The 13,684-nt window shown below is 39.0% G+C and overlaps 1 protein-coding gene across 2 annotated transcripts in view; it reads right to left on the reverse strand.

Annotated features, from left to right (window-relative positions):
• The window catches only part of CPB2 (carboxypeptidase B2), a 58,512-nt gene that overhangs the window by 18,080 nt on the left and 26,748 nt on the right, over nucleotides 1-13,684 (reverse strand). For both annotated transcript variants that reach the window (XM_086328945.1, XM_086328946.1), the window contains 2 exons: nucleotides 11,619-11,723; nucleotides 2,228-2,338 (listed from right to left, as the gene is read on the reverse strand). In XM_086328945.1, the coding sequence (XP_086185071.1) occupies nucleotides 2,228-2,338; nucleotides 11,619-11,723 (216 nt within the window). The remainder of the gene's footprint in view (nucleotides 1-2,227; nucleotides 2,339-11,618; nucleotides 11,724-13,684) is intronic.

Below are 13,684 nucleotides of genomic sequence, written 5' to 3' on the forward strand. Positions count from 1 at the left end.
AGCACTTCTAACCTGTCACATTAATTCTCTCTTTTTTGTGGTGAAAACGATTAAGATCAAGTCTTTTAGCAAGTTTGATGATGATAATACAATGTTGTTGAATCATGAGTTTCAGCGCTCTTTTTAGATTGAATCCAACATTCACTTAAAACCTACAGGAAGCAGAGATGTGAAAATACCTCTAGTTTGGTGGTGCCTGTGATTGTAGTGATTCAACTCCGGTTTCTAAATGTAAAGCAAAAATAGCCCATTGGGTTCTTGGAGTAATCTGGGAATTTAGTCTTGTAAACAGTTGCATAGACTTTGTTTGAGTTCCGGGTTGGGATGCCATGGCACCCTTCCCCCTATTCCACCAACCCTTCTGCCCAGCCTCCCGGATGCCATGGCACCCTTCCCCTATTCCACCGACCCTTCTGCCCAGCCTCCCGGTCTGTTTCCAACCCCAGGCCTGTGAGTCTGGCAGCAACAGCTGCTCTGAGGAAACTGGGTTCTCATACTTCAGGAGTTAGTTGGCAGAGTTAAGATACAAAGGACGGTTGCAGAGTAAGACTATCTAAAGCGTGGCTGAACTCCACTGGGAGTCCAGTGAAGGCATACATTTATTGTAATAGCAATCCATAAATGTGACCATTTATTGAACTCCAATTTTATGTTAGATACTATACAAGGTATTTCCCATTTACTTAGTTCAGGGTTTGCTCATTCCTACCTAAAAACTTTTGTTCACAGTATTCAGCTTCCCTGAGATTTTTCATCAATCTCCTTCACCATTCCTGTCTCTTCTGCTTAAATTAACCACTACATAAAATAATTCCTGTATAATTCCTTATGTTTCTAATCACAGCAATTATGCCCATTCCCCTGAGTGTTCAAATGTGCTATTCAAGTATGTTTTTCATATATGTTTGACTGTTTTTATAATTAAAAATTTTTTTAATAAAAAATTATTATTAGAGTTTAGTTCTTTACAATGTACTCTTTTTCTTTTTTTTTTACACACAAGAATTAATTTATTTCAACCAACATTCACAAGTCAGGAAATTGAAGTTTTTATATGCCTGCACTTGGACACACACACACCTATTAATAAACTCAAGCAAGAAGTTTGCAGAAGTGTACAGGCCAGAGTTTTATGTGCTCCTCATTAAAGTAGAAAGGGCCGTACTTCATATTGCTTGAGTAATTTTACGTGAATCATGATGCTGTTGGATTAAAACGGTTTCCAGTGTAGACAAGACTGACCAATATACTCCTACATATGTTCATGATTGAGTTAAAGCGTACTAGGATTAAATTTGCACATTGATTAGCGTGCAATTCTGTTCTGATGCACATTCCATTAGAATGCCGTTCTAATTCTTGCAATTCATGATTTTTATAAATCAAAATACCATCCAAACAACTAGTAAGAATGAACGGATGGGGGCACCATGTATCAAGGCGGCTAACATCAAAAAAGAGATAAAACCAGACCTGCGCCACTCTTGCTGGGAAAACACCCCATTACGATGAAGTAGCCTTGCCAAAAAAGCCAAACCTACATCTTATTAATCTTCCAGAATCCAAATATCAAGTTTCAGAAAATACAGAGGACAAAGGAATGTGTTAAACTACAACACGGCAACACGATGAGTAAATCCAGGCAGGAAACTCTCTTCTTCAGTGAAACAAGTTGCAGGGAAATAGAGAAAAAGAGATATGGGGAGAGAATCTATGGATTAAAATAAAAATAAAGGTTATAAAGCAATCACAATATATCAACCTTATTTGGATCCTGCACCAAGGAAATGAACATTTTTAAAAAGCTGTGGTATGATAGGAAATTTAAATACTGATTAGAAATTTTATGATAGTAAATAATTATTGTTCACTTTTAGGTATAATTGTATTGCTATTTTTTAAAACCTCAGTTAGATGCATCCTGAAATATTCATTGATGAAATGATATCTGAGATTTGCTTCAAAAGGATATGGGTAAGATAGAAGGGAGTTGGGGATACAGGTGAAAAAAGATTGGCCATGAATTGATTGGCTGTGTGATAAGCACATCAGAGTTTACCATACAATTATTTCCACTCATATATGTTTGAACTTTCCCATAATGAATTAAACAATTTTTTTTCATAATAAAACCATTATGCTGGGATCCAGGATTCTATGAATAATTCTGTCTGTGTATCCTGTATGCTCTAAAGGAGTGTGTTTTGTTTTCTTTGCCTTCACCTACCTTTTTCCATGTGTAGTCATAACCATCCACATTAACCACTGGCATAATATAGAAATCCATGTGCTTCAGAAGATTGGTATGCATCTTTTCTTTCCCGTAGTAATAAGTTACCTACGGATTAAACCAAGTATATTTGATAACGTATCATTTACCTCCTTCTAAACTTAGACTGTTTCTTTTTTTTAATTGAGATATAATTGACACATAATCCTGGAACAACACAGGTTTGAACTGTGTGGGTCCACTTGTAGACTTTTTTTTCAATATTAAGTACTAGAGAACTACACGATCTGCAGTTCATTGAATTCACATAGGCAGAACTGTGCACAGATGGAGGGTCTACTTATAAACACACATAAACTTATGTGAGGATTTTTGAGTGTATGGAGGGTGGGTGCGCCTAACCACTGCATGTTTAAGGGTCAACTATATTAGGTTTAGGTGTATTACCTAATGATTCAATATTTGTATATATAGTGAAGGAATCACCGCAATAAGTCTAGTTAATATCCATCTAGCTAACATCCACTAAACTTGGTCTATGGTTGTTTGTTTTTTTTTTTAATTTGACATTTAGATTTGCAGATTTAACTTTCAGGAAGAGTCTTAATTTTTTGGAAAGTCTAGACTTAGGGTACTATGCTGACTACTACTACTACTAAGTCACTCAGTCGTGTCCGACTCTTAGCGACCCCATGGACTGCAGCCTACCAGGCTCCTCTGTCCATGGGATTTTCCAGGCAAGAGTACTGGAGTGGGGTGCCATTGCCTTCTCTGACTACGCTGACAAGTGATGGTGAATGTCCTGGACATGGGACAACTGGTCCTCCTATTTAATGGAGTCAGAAGACAGAACTGTATGTTTTCTAAAACTTCCTTCAAGAAACAGAATTCTTTATTAATACATAAAGCCCACCACAAAGATTTAAGGAAACAAAACCTAGATATATTTCTACTCTTTTTATAATAATCTGTATCAGTCACCACTTAAACTAACCTTGTCTCATTCCCAGACATGTCTAGATAATATTTTCTGCATTGTCTTATAAGTCGTGAGCTAAATGTTTGCTAGAATTGAGTGTATTTCCCAAGCATTCAGTCATTTGGCTTTAAAGTAGGTGGTAGCTTTTCCTAGGTACTGATTATGAGTTTCCTATCAGACATTATCTGACACTGCTCTTCTGTGCTTTAGATTCATACCCAGCTAGGGTCGCATATTTTCACATGATCCAAGGACATCCACATTCCAGTGACTAAGAAGTTAATCCCCAAATGACTGACTATAGATGCAGGAGAACCACAAAGACAAATTTCAGGTAGTTAAATGACTTCATCTGGTGACTTAGAGGTAAAGAACCTGCATGGCTAATGCAGGAGACGCAGGAGCGTTAGATGACTGGGCTGAGAAGATCCCCTGGAGAAGGGTATGGCAGCCTACTTTAGTATTCTTGCCTGGGAAATCACATGGACAGAAGAGCCTGGTGGGCTACAGTCCATGGGGTCCCAAAAGAGTCGAACACAACTTAGTGACTAAACAACAACAAAGCTTTGGCATGAATTCTTCATTTGTGGTTACATTGCTACATTTAAATTCGTGAATTAGTTCACAATTTTTTGCTGATTTAAACTTACTCAAAAGAGTTTGTTAAGAAACATTTTTCATTATTGATAGAAGAAAAATGTCTTTTTAAAAAATTGAAGTATATTTGCTGTACAATTTTATATAAGTTACAGGTGTATAATACAGGTTCACATACACCCACAAAGGAAACCATCAACAAAATAAGAAGACAACCTACTGAATGTGAGAAAATATTTGCAAATGATATGATCAATAAGGGGCTAATATCCAAGAAAAATGTCTTCTAAATCTTACATTTGCTATAGCTAAATGTTACCATTTTTCTTTAAATATTTAAAATACTATATCCTTATCTCCCTAGAACAACCATAATAGTCAAATTTATATTATTTGCCATAGGTAATCATCTAAAAAGCAAGAGAGTTCCAGAAAAACATCTATTTCTGTTTTATTGACTACGCCAAAGACTTTGACTGTGTGGATCACAATAAACTGTGGAAAATTCTGAAAGAGATGGGAATACCAGACCACCTGACCTGCCTCTTGAGAAACCTATATGCAGGTCAGGAAGCAACAGTTAGAACTGGACATGGAACAACAGACTACTTCCAAATAGGGAAAGGAGTATGTCAAGGCTGTATATTGTCACCCTACTTATTTAACTTATATGCAGAGTACATCATGAGAAACGCTGGACTGGAAGAAGCACAAGCTGGAATCAAGATTCCCGGGAGAAATATTAATAACCTCAGATATGGGAGAAATATTAATAACCTCAGATATGCAGATGACACCACCCTTATGGCAGAAAGTGAAGAGGAACTAAAAAGCCTCTTGATGAAAGTGAAAGAGGAGAGGGAAAAAGTTGGCTTAAAGCTCAACATTCAGAAAACGAAGATCATGGCATCTGGTCCCATCACTTCATGGGAAATAGATGGGGAAACAGTGTCAGACTTTATTTTCTTGGGCTCAAAAATCACTGCAGATGGTGATTGCAGCCATAAAATTAAAAGACACTTACTCCTTGGAAGAAAAGTTATAACCAACCTAGATAGCATATTGAAAAGCAGAGACATTACTTTGCCAACAAAGGTCCGTCTAGTCAAGGCTGTGGTTTTTCCAGTGGTCATGTAATGGATGTGAGAGTTGGACTGTGAAGAAGGCTGAGCACAGAAGAATTGATGCTTTTGAACTGTGGTGTTGGAGAGGATTCTTGAGAGTCCCTTGGACTGCAAGGAGATCCAACCAGTCCATTCTGAAGGAGATCAATCCTGGGTGTTCTTTGCAAGGAATGATGCTAAAGCTGAAACTCCACCTCATGCCAAGAGTTGACTCATTGGAAAAGACTCTGATGCTGGGAGGGATTGGGGGCAGGAGGAGAAGGGGCCGACAGAGGATGAGATGGCTGGATGGCATCACCAACTCGATGGGTGTGAGTTTGAGTGAACTCCGGGAGATGGTGATGGATAGGGAGGCCTGGCATGCTGAGATTCATCGGGTCGCAAGGAGTCGGACACGACTGAGTGACTGAACTGAACTGAACTGAACCGCTTACTAAATATGGGAGAAAGGAAAGAAAAAGTACAAGTTAATTTTTGGCCCACTATAGGTCAGAAAGAAAAGCTTAATGAAAAGGAAGCAATTTTATAGAACGAAAGAAGTAATACTTTAAGTAGTTGAGCAACTAGTGAAATCATTTTTATGCTATAAATCAGTAAATTTATGTTAGAGTCATTTTTTTCAATAATAATGTCGCATTCATTATCAGAAAAAAATTGGGAGATCTTATTTTCTTTAAAATGAGAAAGTATCATTTTTATTTCTACAGCGATTGCTGGACTTTTAATAGGTATGTCATGGTCAGTTTCTTTGTCTTTTTCATTCTCCTTATTTCCTTCCTACTTTAGCAATGGTTGGATGGAAGTCTTTCAGCAAAAAGTTAGTCTCTGAGAGAAGATCAAATATTAGCCCGGAAATTTGTTTAATAAGCAGGGCTCCAAACAGAAAGGGTGAGTGAGAGCTGAAATACAGCATCATGTGGGGCTGCAGCTGGAATCCCAGAGGAAGGGGGACCTATTATTTTTTAGCAATTTATTGAGACATTATTCATATACCGGAAAATTCAGCATTTTAAAGTGCATAGTTCAGCGGGTTTTATATTTCACAGAATTAAGCAACCATCACCGCTGTCCAATTATACAATATTTTCATCACCACCCCCATCAATGTTGCTGTTGTTCGGTCACCCAGTCGTGTCCGACTCTGTGACCCCATGGACGGCAGCACGCCAGACCTCCCTGTCCCTCACCATCTACCAGAGTTTGCCCAAGTTCATGATCATTACATCGGTGATGCTGTCCAGCCATCTCATCCTCTGATGCCCTCTTCTCCTTCTGCCCTTAATCTTTCCCAGCATTAGGGATTTTTCCAGTGAGTACTCTGTCCGCATCAGATGACCAAAATACCGGAACTTCAGCTTCAGCATCAGTCCTTCCAGTGAATATTCAGGTTGATCTCCCTTGATCTCCCCAATCTTATTGACTGGTTTGATCTCCTTGCTGTCCGAGGGACTTTCAGGAGTCTTCTCCAGCACCACAGTTCTAAATCATCAATTCTTTGGCATTCTGCCTTCTTTACAGTCCAGCTCTCACAATCCCCATCAATACAAAAAACTCCCTTAGGAGTTACCCCTTTCTCCCTTCTCTTCCCCCAGCCTCTGGCAACCATTAATCAACTTTCTGTCTCTGTGCATTTGCCCATTCTAGACCTTTCATGTAAGTGGAATAATCAAATATATGGCCTTTTCTGTCTGACTTCTATCACTTAGCAAAATGTTTTCAAGATTCATCCATGTTATAGCCTGAATCAGTACTTCATTCCTTCTCGTTGCTGAATGGTATTCCATTATAAGGATATGCCACATTTTATTTGTCCACTCATAAACTGATGGACATTTGGATTGTTTCCACTTTTTTTTTTTTTTCAATTTTTTGGCTGCAGCATGCAGCATATGGGATCTTATTTCCCCAACCAGGGATTGAATGGTGCCCCCTGCTTTAGAAGCATGGACTCTTAAGCACTGGACTGCCAGGGAAGTCCCTGTTTCCAGTTTGGGACTTATGAATACTGTTGCTATGAACATTTGTAAACATATGTGTTCAAGTCTCTTGGCTATATACCTGAGCGGAATTGCTGGGTCAAATGGAAACTCTATGCTCAAACTTTCGAGGAACTGTCAAACTGTTTTCTAACATGGTTGCACCATTTTATGATCCCAACAGCAATGGATAAGAGTTCCAGTTTTTCCACACTCTTACCAATATTTGTTATTTGCTATTTAAAAATTTTTGTCATCCTATTGGGTAGGAGGGCTTCCCTTGTGGCTCAGCTGGTAAAGAATCCGCCTGCAATGGAGGAGGCCTGGGTTCAATCCGTGGGTTGGGAAGATCCCCTGGAGAAGGGAACAGCTACCCACTCCAGTATTCTGGCCTGGAGAATTCCATGGACTGTATGGTCCATGAAGTCGCAAAGAGTTGGACACAACTGAGCGACTTTTACTTCACTTCACTTCATTGGGTAGGAAGTGGTATGTATCTCTGTGGTTTTGACTCACATTTCCCTAATGACTAATGCTGTTGAGCATCTTTTCATATGCTTATTGACTATTTGTATATCTTCTCTGAGAATTGTCTTTTCAGATATTTTGCCCATTTAAAAACTAGATTATTTATCTTTGCATTGTTTATTTGTTAAATTTATTTATATATTTTGGATATGAGTCCCTCATCATCTATAATTTGCAAAGATTTTCTCCCATTTTGTGAGTTGTCTTTTAGCTTTCTGGATAGTGTCCTTTGAAAAGCAGAAAGGTTTTTATGCCATTCTCCCAAATTTTGATAGAGTCTCATTTATCTCTTTTTTCTTTGGTTGCTATGCTCTTGGTGTCAGATCTAATAGTTCGTTGCCTAATCCAAAATTACAAAGATTCACTACTTCTAAATTTTCTTCTAAGATTTTTGTAATTGTAGCTTTTAAACTTAGGTGTCTGATCCACTTTTAGTCAATATTTGCATATGGTGTGAGATAGGAGTCCAGATTCTTTTTTTTTTTTTGGCATATGGGGAGATGATTGTTTCAGCAGTGCATGCCCCCTTTTGATTATGCACAAAGGCACCATCTGGACTGATGGAGAGCCTCTTCAGGTCTTCGATTAAAGAAGATGACAGTCCAGAGCAAGTGGGAATCGGTGACAATCTGTGGAGCAACAACAGAATGAAACCAGGACCTCAGAGGAACGGATGAGGAAAGGGAGAGTAGAGAGAAACTGCAATGAGGAGACTTCTTAACGCCTGTAAGTGGAGATGTGGGCCCCAGTGGAAGGATGACCTGAATGGATTAGTCAGGTAACGTTTCAGGATCCTCAGGACCTGGGGTATTTTTCTGATTGGCCAAGGGAACTTGGTAATGGGGCAACCTGTGTTTCCTTCAGGCATGTGGGGATTAAAGGTAGGGTTACATACAGAGACATAGAAAATAAACTAATGGTTACCAAATGGGAAGTGGGGGAGGAACAAATTAGCAGTTTGGGATTAACATATACACACTGCTGCTGCTGCTGCTGCTGCTGCTAAGTCTCTTCAGTCGTGTCCGACTCTGTACGACCCCATAGATGGCAGCCCACCAGGCTTCCCCGTCCCTGGGATTCTCCAGGCAAGAACACTGGAGTGGGTTGCCATTTCCTTCTCCAATGCATGAAAGTGAAAAGTGAAAGTGAAGTCGCTCAGTTGTGTCCGACTCTTAGCGACCCCGTGGACTGCAGACTACCAGGCTCCTCCATCCATGGGATTTTCCAGGCAAGAGTACTGGAGTGGAGTACCATTGCCTTCTCTGAACACTACTATATATAAAATAGATAACAAAGATCTACTGTATAGCACAGGAAACTATACTCAATATTTTCTAATAATCTATAAGGGAAAATAATCTGAAAAAAAGTATATAAAACTGATTCACTTTTCTGTGTACCTGAAACTAACACAACATTGTAAACCAACTATGCTTCAATAAGAAAAAGTGGTTGGAGGGGCTTCCCTAGTTGTCCACCAACCAAGACTCTACACTTTAAATGTAGGGGGCCCAGGTTTGATCCCTGGCTAGGAAACTAGATTCCACATGCTGCAACTAAGAGTTGACCTGCCACAACTGAAAAGAAAAAAAAAAAAAATCCTGCACACCAAAACTTAAGATTCCAAGTGCAGCGACTAAGACCCAACGCAGCCAAATAAATACATAATCAAAATATTTTTAAATAAATAAAAACCAAATGGATAAAGTCATATATTTCGCTGAAAAAATCCTACCTAAAATAAATAAAATATAAAACAAGGAGGGATAGTGAACCAGTGAAGTTGCTCAGTCGTGTCCAAATCTTTGCAATCCCATGGACTGAAGCCTACCAGGCTCCTCCATCCATGGAATTTTCCAGGCAAAGGTACTGGAGTGGGTTGCCATTTCCTTCTCCAGGGGATCTTCCCGACCCAGGGATTGAACCCAGGTCTCCTGCATTGTAGGCAGATGCTTTACCATCTGAGCTACCAGGGCGAAATCAATATTCTTAATTAACTTTGTGAATGATGTTGTTATTTATAAAAATATTTTCATATCTGCCATTTATCCAGTTATTTATACTTCAAAAGTATGCCATCTAGATATTTAATCATGATCCTGAAGTCATGTAATCTCTCTCTATAAGCCTTAAAATTCTGACTTGGTGTATTTTAACTGTGTTGAAAGACATGATTTTTAAAAATAACATTTTCAACTAAGTTGAACATGTTCATGAATCTAATTCTTTACTATGAATTTAATCTGTGTATCACGGAGCTCTCCAAGCATATGTTTTCTGATGAGTTTTCACAGTAATCTATAAATATATTTACAGTTATGGTTCTATATCTAGTGAATGAATCACTCAGTGAGGATGATCGCTACAGAAATAATGTCTGACATACAAAGACAACACATAAATGTTCGTTGATGGAATGATTCACCAGAAAGATAAGTAATATAACTGAAACCACTGTCTTGCAGTTAAAAAAGCAAAAAACAAGAATAAAGATGAGGAGCAAGGGTGGCAGAGGAGAGAGCACAAGAGCGAGTGAGCAATTAGAGGGCAGGAGATAAAGGCTTGACTAATTCCCATCCCGTGACAGACGATCGCTCAGCTCTCTTTGCCTGGGGGACACTGAAGCTTTGTCTTTCTTATAATCCTAGACAAGAATAACAATGCCTGCCAATAAGTTAACCAATAACCATTCGACAAAGAATAAATCTGTACATAAAAGCATATAAGACATTTTGAATGGAAGATTCTGAAATAAGCTATCGTGCTCATGACCATTAAAAATACAACAAAGAGCTATCCAAGTCTTAGTGTGTGGATGAATAATTTAGACCTTATCCAATGGTAAGAACCTATTTAACCCAATAGTAGGTACTGTTTAAGTCCTCTCTGGACCCCAGAGTTGTATTTCAGTTTAAACCTGCAACATTAATTTAAATTTCCAATGCAGGAAGCGGATGTTGAGCACTGATTAAGTGGGCCAAAAAATATAGTTATAGGGAACAGAAAAGTGACTTTTACTGTTTTCATTTGTTATATAGATTTACAGTCATTATAATTTTTACTATTATGACATACTCTTTGTCTCATACATGGATTTTTTTTATTACAAGGCCTTCTTTAGGGACAAAAGTACCTACTACAATATATGGAAAAAATATATAATCTGCTCTGCAATGGGGTACTTTATGTTCAATTTCTAAGAGCAGAATATGGCAAAAGATACCTGGATAATTCAAAGCAAAAGAAAAAAATTAATTGGGACTCAATTTAGACAATTGCTTCAGTTCTTTCTTTTAGTTAGTAAATGTATTACAACTGCAGGTGTGTATGCTCAGTCGCTCAGTCACGTCCAACTCTTTGCAACCCCATGGACTGTATGCTTCCAGGCTCCTCTGTCCATGGGATTTTCTAGGCAAGAATACTGGAGTGGGTTGCCATTTCCTGATACTATTTCTTAATTATGTTGCAGTGTTTGAAAAGTGTGTTAGTTACTCAGTCATGTCCAACTAGTTGCGACCCCATGGACTGTACCCTGCCAGGCTCTCTCTGTCCATGGAATTCTTTGGGCAAGAATACTGAAGTGGGTAGACATTCTCTTCTCCAGGTGATCTTCTCAACCGAGGGATCAAACCCAGGTGTCCTGCATTACAGGCCGATTCTTTTACCATATTAGCCACCGGGGAAGCCCTCCAGTGTTTGTGTGCTTAGTCACTCAGTCGTGTCCAACTCTTTGTGACCCCATGGACTGTAACTCACCAGCTCCACTGTCCACGAGGATTCTCCAGGCAAGAATACTGGAGTGGGTTGCCATGCCCTTCTCCAGGGGACCTTCCCAACCCAGGGATCGAACCCAGGCCTCTCACATTTCAGGCAGATCCTTTACCATCTGAGCCACTGGGGAAGCCAGTGTTTAGTACCAGCTGGAAATGTAGAAAAGATAAGGCAGATAATCTTTAGGGTAATTTAAATGCTTAAATTCATGGTTCTCAATATGCATGAAAGTCACCTAAGAAGCATGAGATCATTGTAGATTCCCAAGTCTCACCCCCAGAGATTTCAAGCTGAGAATTCTAGGAGGTGACCTAGGAAAACGCATCTAATAAACAGGCCAGTTGAATCTACTGCAAGTGGTCTGAGGCCACATCCTGAGAAGCTCTGGGCTTTCAGAGAATGTGAATACTTACAGAGCCCACGAACCACAAGCAGAAAGCAGGAGAGATCCACTCTCTGGCGTGGATTCCACAGTCAATCCACATGGCATTTTTGGCCCTTTGTTCTTTTTTAGAAACCTGCTCAGAGAAAATCAAAAAACAAGTAAGAAGCAGCTTTAGGATAATAACTTCCTGAATACCAGGGCTTCGATTTCATCCTTTTAGCAAATCTATGAAATATCCCCTATTCTCTTCATTCCTTGGAAAATTCTTGGTTTAAAATTCTTTTTATTCCTAAACAAATACCCGATGATACCAGAGCTACATGAGAAATTGCAGAAGTAGAGACCCAAGAACTAGTGCTTCAGGCCATATCTTCACACTGCAGTTAGAATGAAATGAGCCTGTGTTGGGTGGGCAGCTCTCTGTGGGAAGTGGGCACAAAGAAAGGCTTGGGAGAGGGAAGTTAGTGGTGCCCAAGACAACCTTGGACTCCCTCACCATTTTCCCAGGGTGCACACTTTTATTTAACGTGTAGATCATTTCCTTATTTCACACAAAAATAAACACACATCTAACTTGACATCAATTTATTATCAACAGGTCTGGGGACAGAGACCTTATTCTGATTTACCATCTAGGGTACTAGTGTAAGCCGCCAACTTTCTGGAATAAGAACTACCAACTTGTCTTCAATGATAGCCTTTGATGACTTTAGAAGAATTCTCACAAACACCTCTATATAAAATGAATCATCATTCATCTACTTTTAAATATTACACAATTTTAGAGTATGGAGGGAAGGGAGAAGAGTGTTGCAAAATCAAAGAAATATGTGGGGTTGGAATTCCAAAGCAAGAAAAAGAGAGGGTTCCATTTTTAAATTGCCATCTATACCACTCAGGGAGTTTTCTTCTTAACAAACCTGAAGTTACTGATGTCCAACAAAAAGGCAAGTGTGGAAAGCTTTGGCCACAAAGGATCAAATTGTACAAAGAGAATTTCCCAACTGATTTAATCTCCTCAACTTAAAAGACAATCCTGAGTTGTTTTGACTAGTTGCTTTATTCGACCTTCTGTTTAACTGTGGCTGAGCAAATTCTCTTGGTACCCATTCTGACACTGAGGAACCCTAGGGACTCCCATGATGTGCACATCCTTGATTGAGACTGGGACTAAAGCTTGCAGGAAGCATGGTTTTCCAACATGTATATCAGGTCCCAGAAACACAAGTTCCAAACAGTACATACAACAGGGCAAAAAGTAAATGTCATAGGTGGGTATGCCATGTTTACATGGATCCAGCCCAGTAGACTAACTCAGCTGCCAAGAGAACCCAATGTTGCCTAGGGTCTGACTTTGTACTGCAAGCTCTTGTCAGAACAGATTAAAACCCAGAAATCCTGACTCCAAATCTTATCTTTGGACAATCAAAGAGCCTCACCTATCACAGTTTAGAACATGTGAGGAAACCATGTGTGAATGAAATTTTACTAAATCGAATGTATTTCTCCAATAATTAAATTTTTTCAGACCTTCTTTTTAATTTTTTTTTTTTTTTTAGGAGAAAGAGTGGTTTTAAAAATAGCAACAGAACTGCAGAATTAGAAATGAACAGGCAGAAATCAGTTTGGTTTCATGGTTCCCAATATTCTTCCTGTGGCCCAATTCACTGACTTTACTAAGACCAGTTTGTTCAACTGAGAATAAATAACCAAACAGATGGTAACTGAAGCAGAAACGGTCATATCAGCCCTACTGCCAAGAGTCCCAGCATTGCTCTGGTTCCTATTCTTTCCTAGTTCCTGTTGTTCAACTCCTTTGGTTCTAAAAACTATAGTAATGTCAATGTTTATTCAAAACAGATCCCTTTCCTTTTTTTTGGCCTAAGTCAGTCAGTCAGTGGTGGTGCTGAGGGTGGTGGTTGTGGTGGTATAAATAAAAGAGGACTTGAAAGATAATCCAGACCACTCTCCTTGTTTTATGAAGGTAGGCATTGAAACCCAGAAAGGTTAAATGACTTATCTATGTCACAGAGTAGATTCTAAAACTGAGGTTACTACTCTTAGGTCAACACTGTAGTAGCAAAGGAAAACAAC

This window comes from Bos grunniens, chromosome 12, assembly GCF_055505025.1.
Source record: "Bos grunniens cultivar Pamir isolate PY7600 chromosome 12, Bosgru_T2T1.0, whole genome shotgun sequence".
Taxonomy (NCBI): domain Eukaryota; kingdom Metazoa; phylum Chordata; class Mammalia; order Artiodactyla; family Bovidae; genus Bos; species Bos grunniens.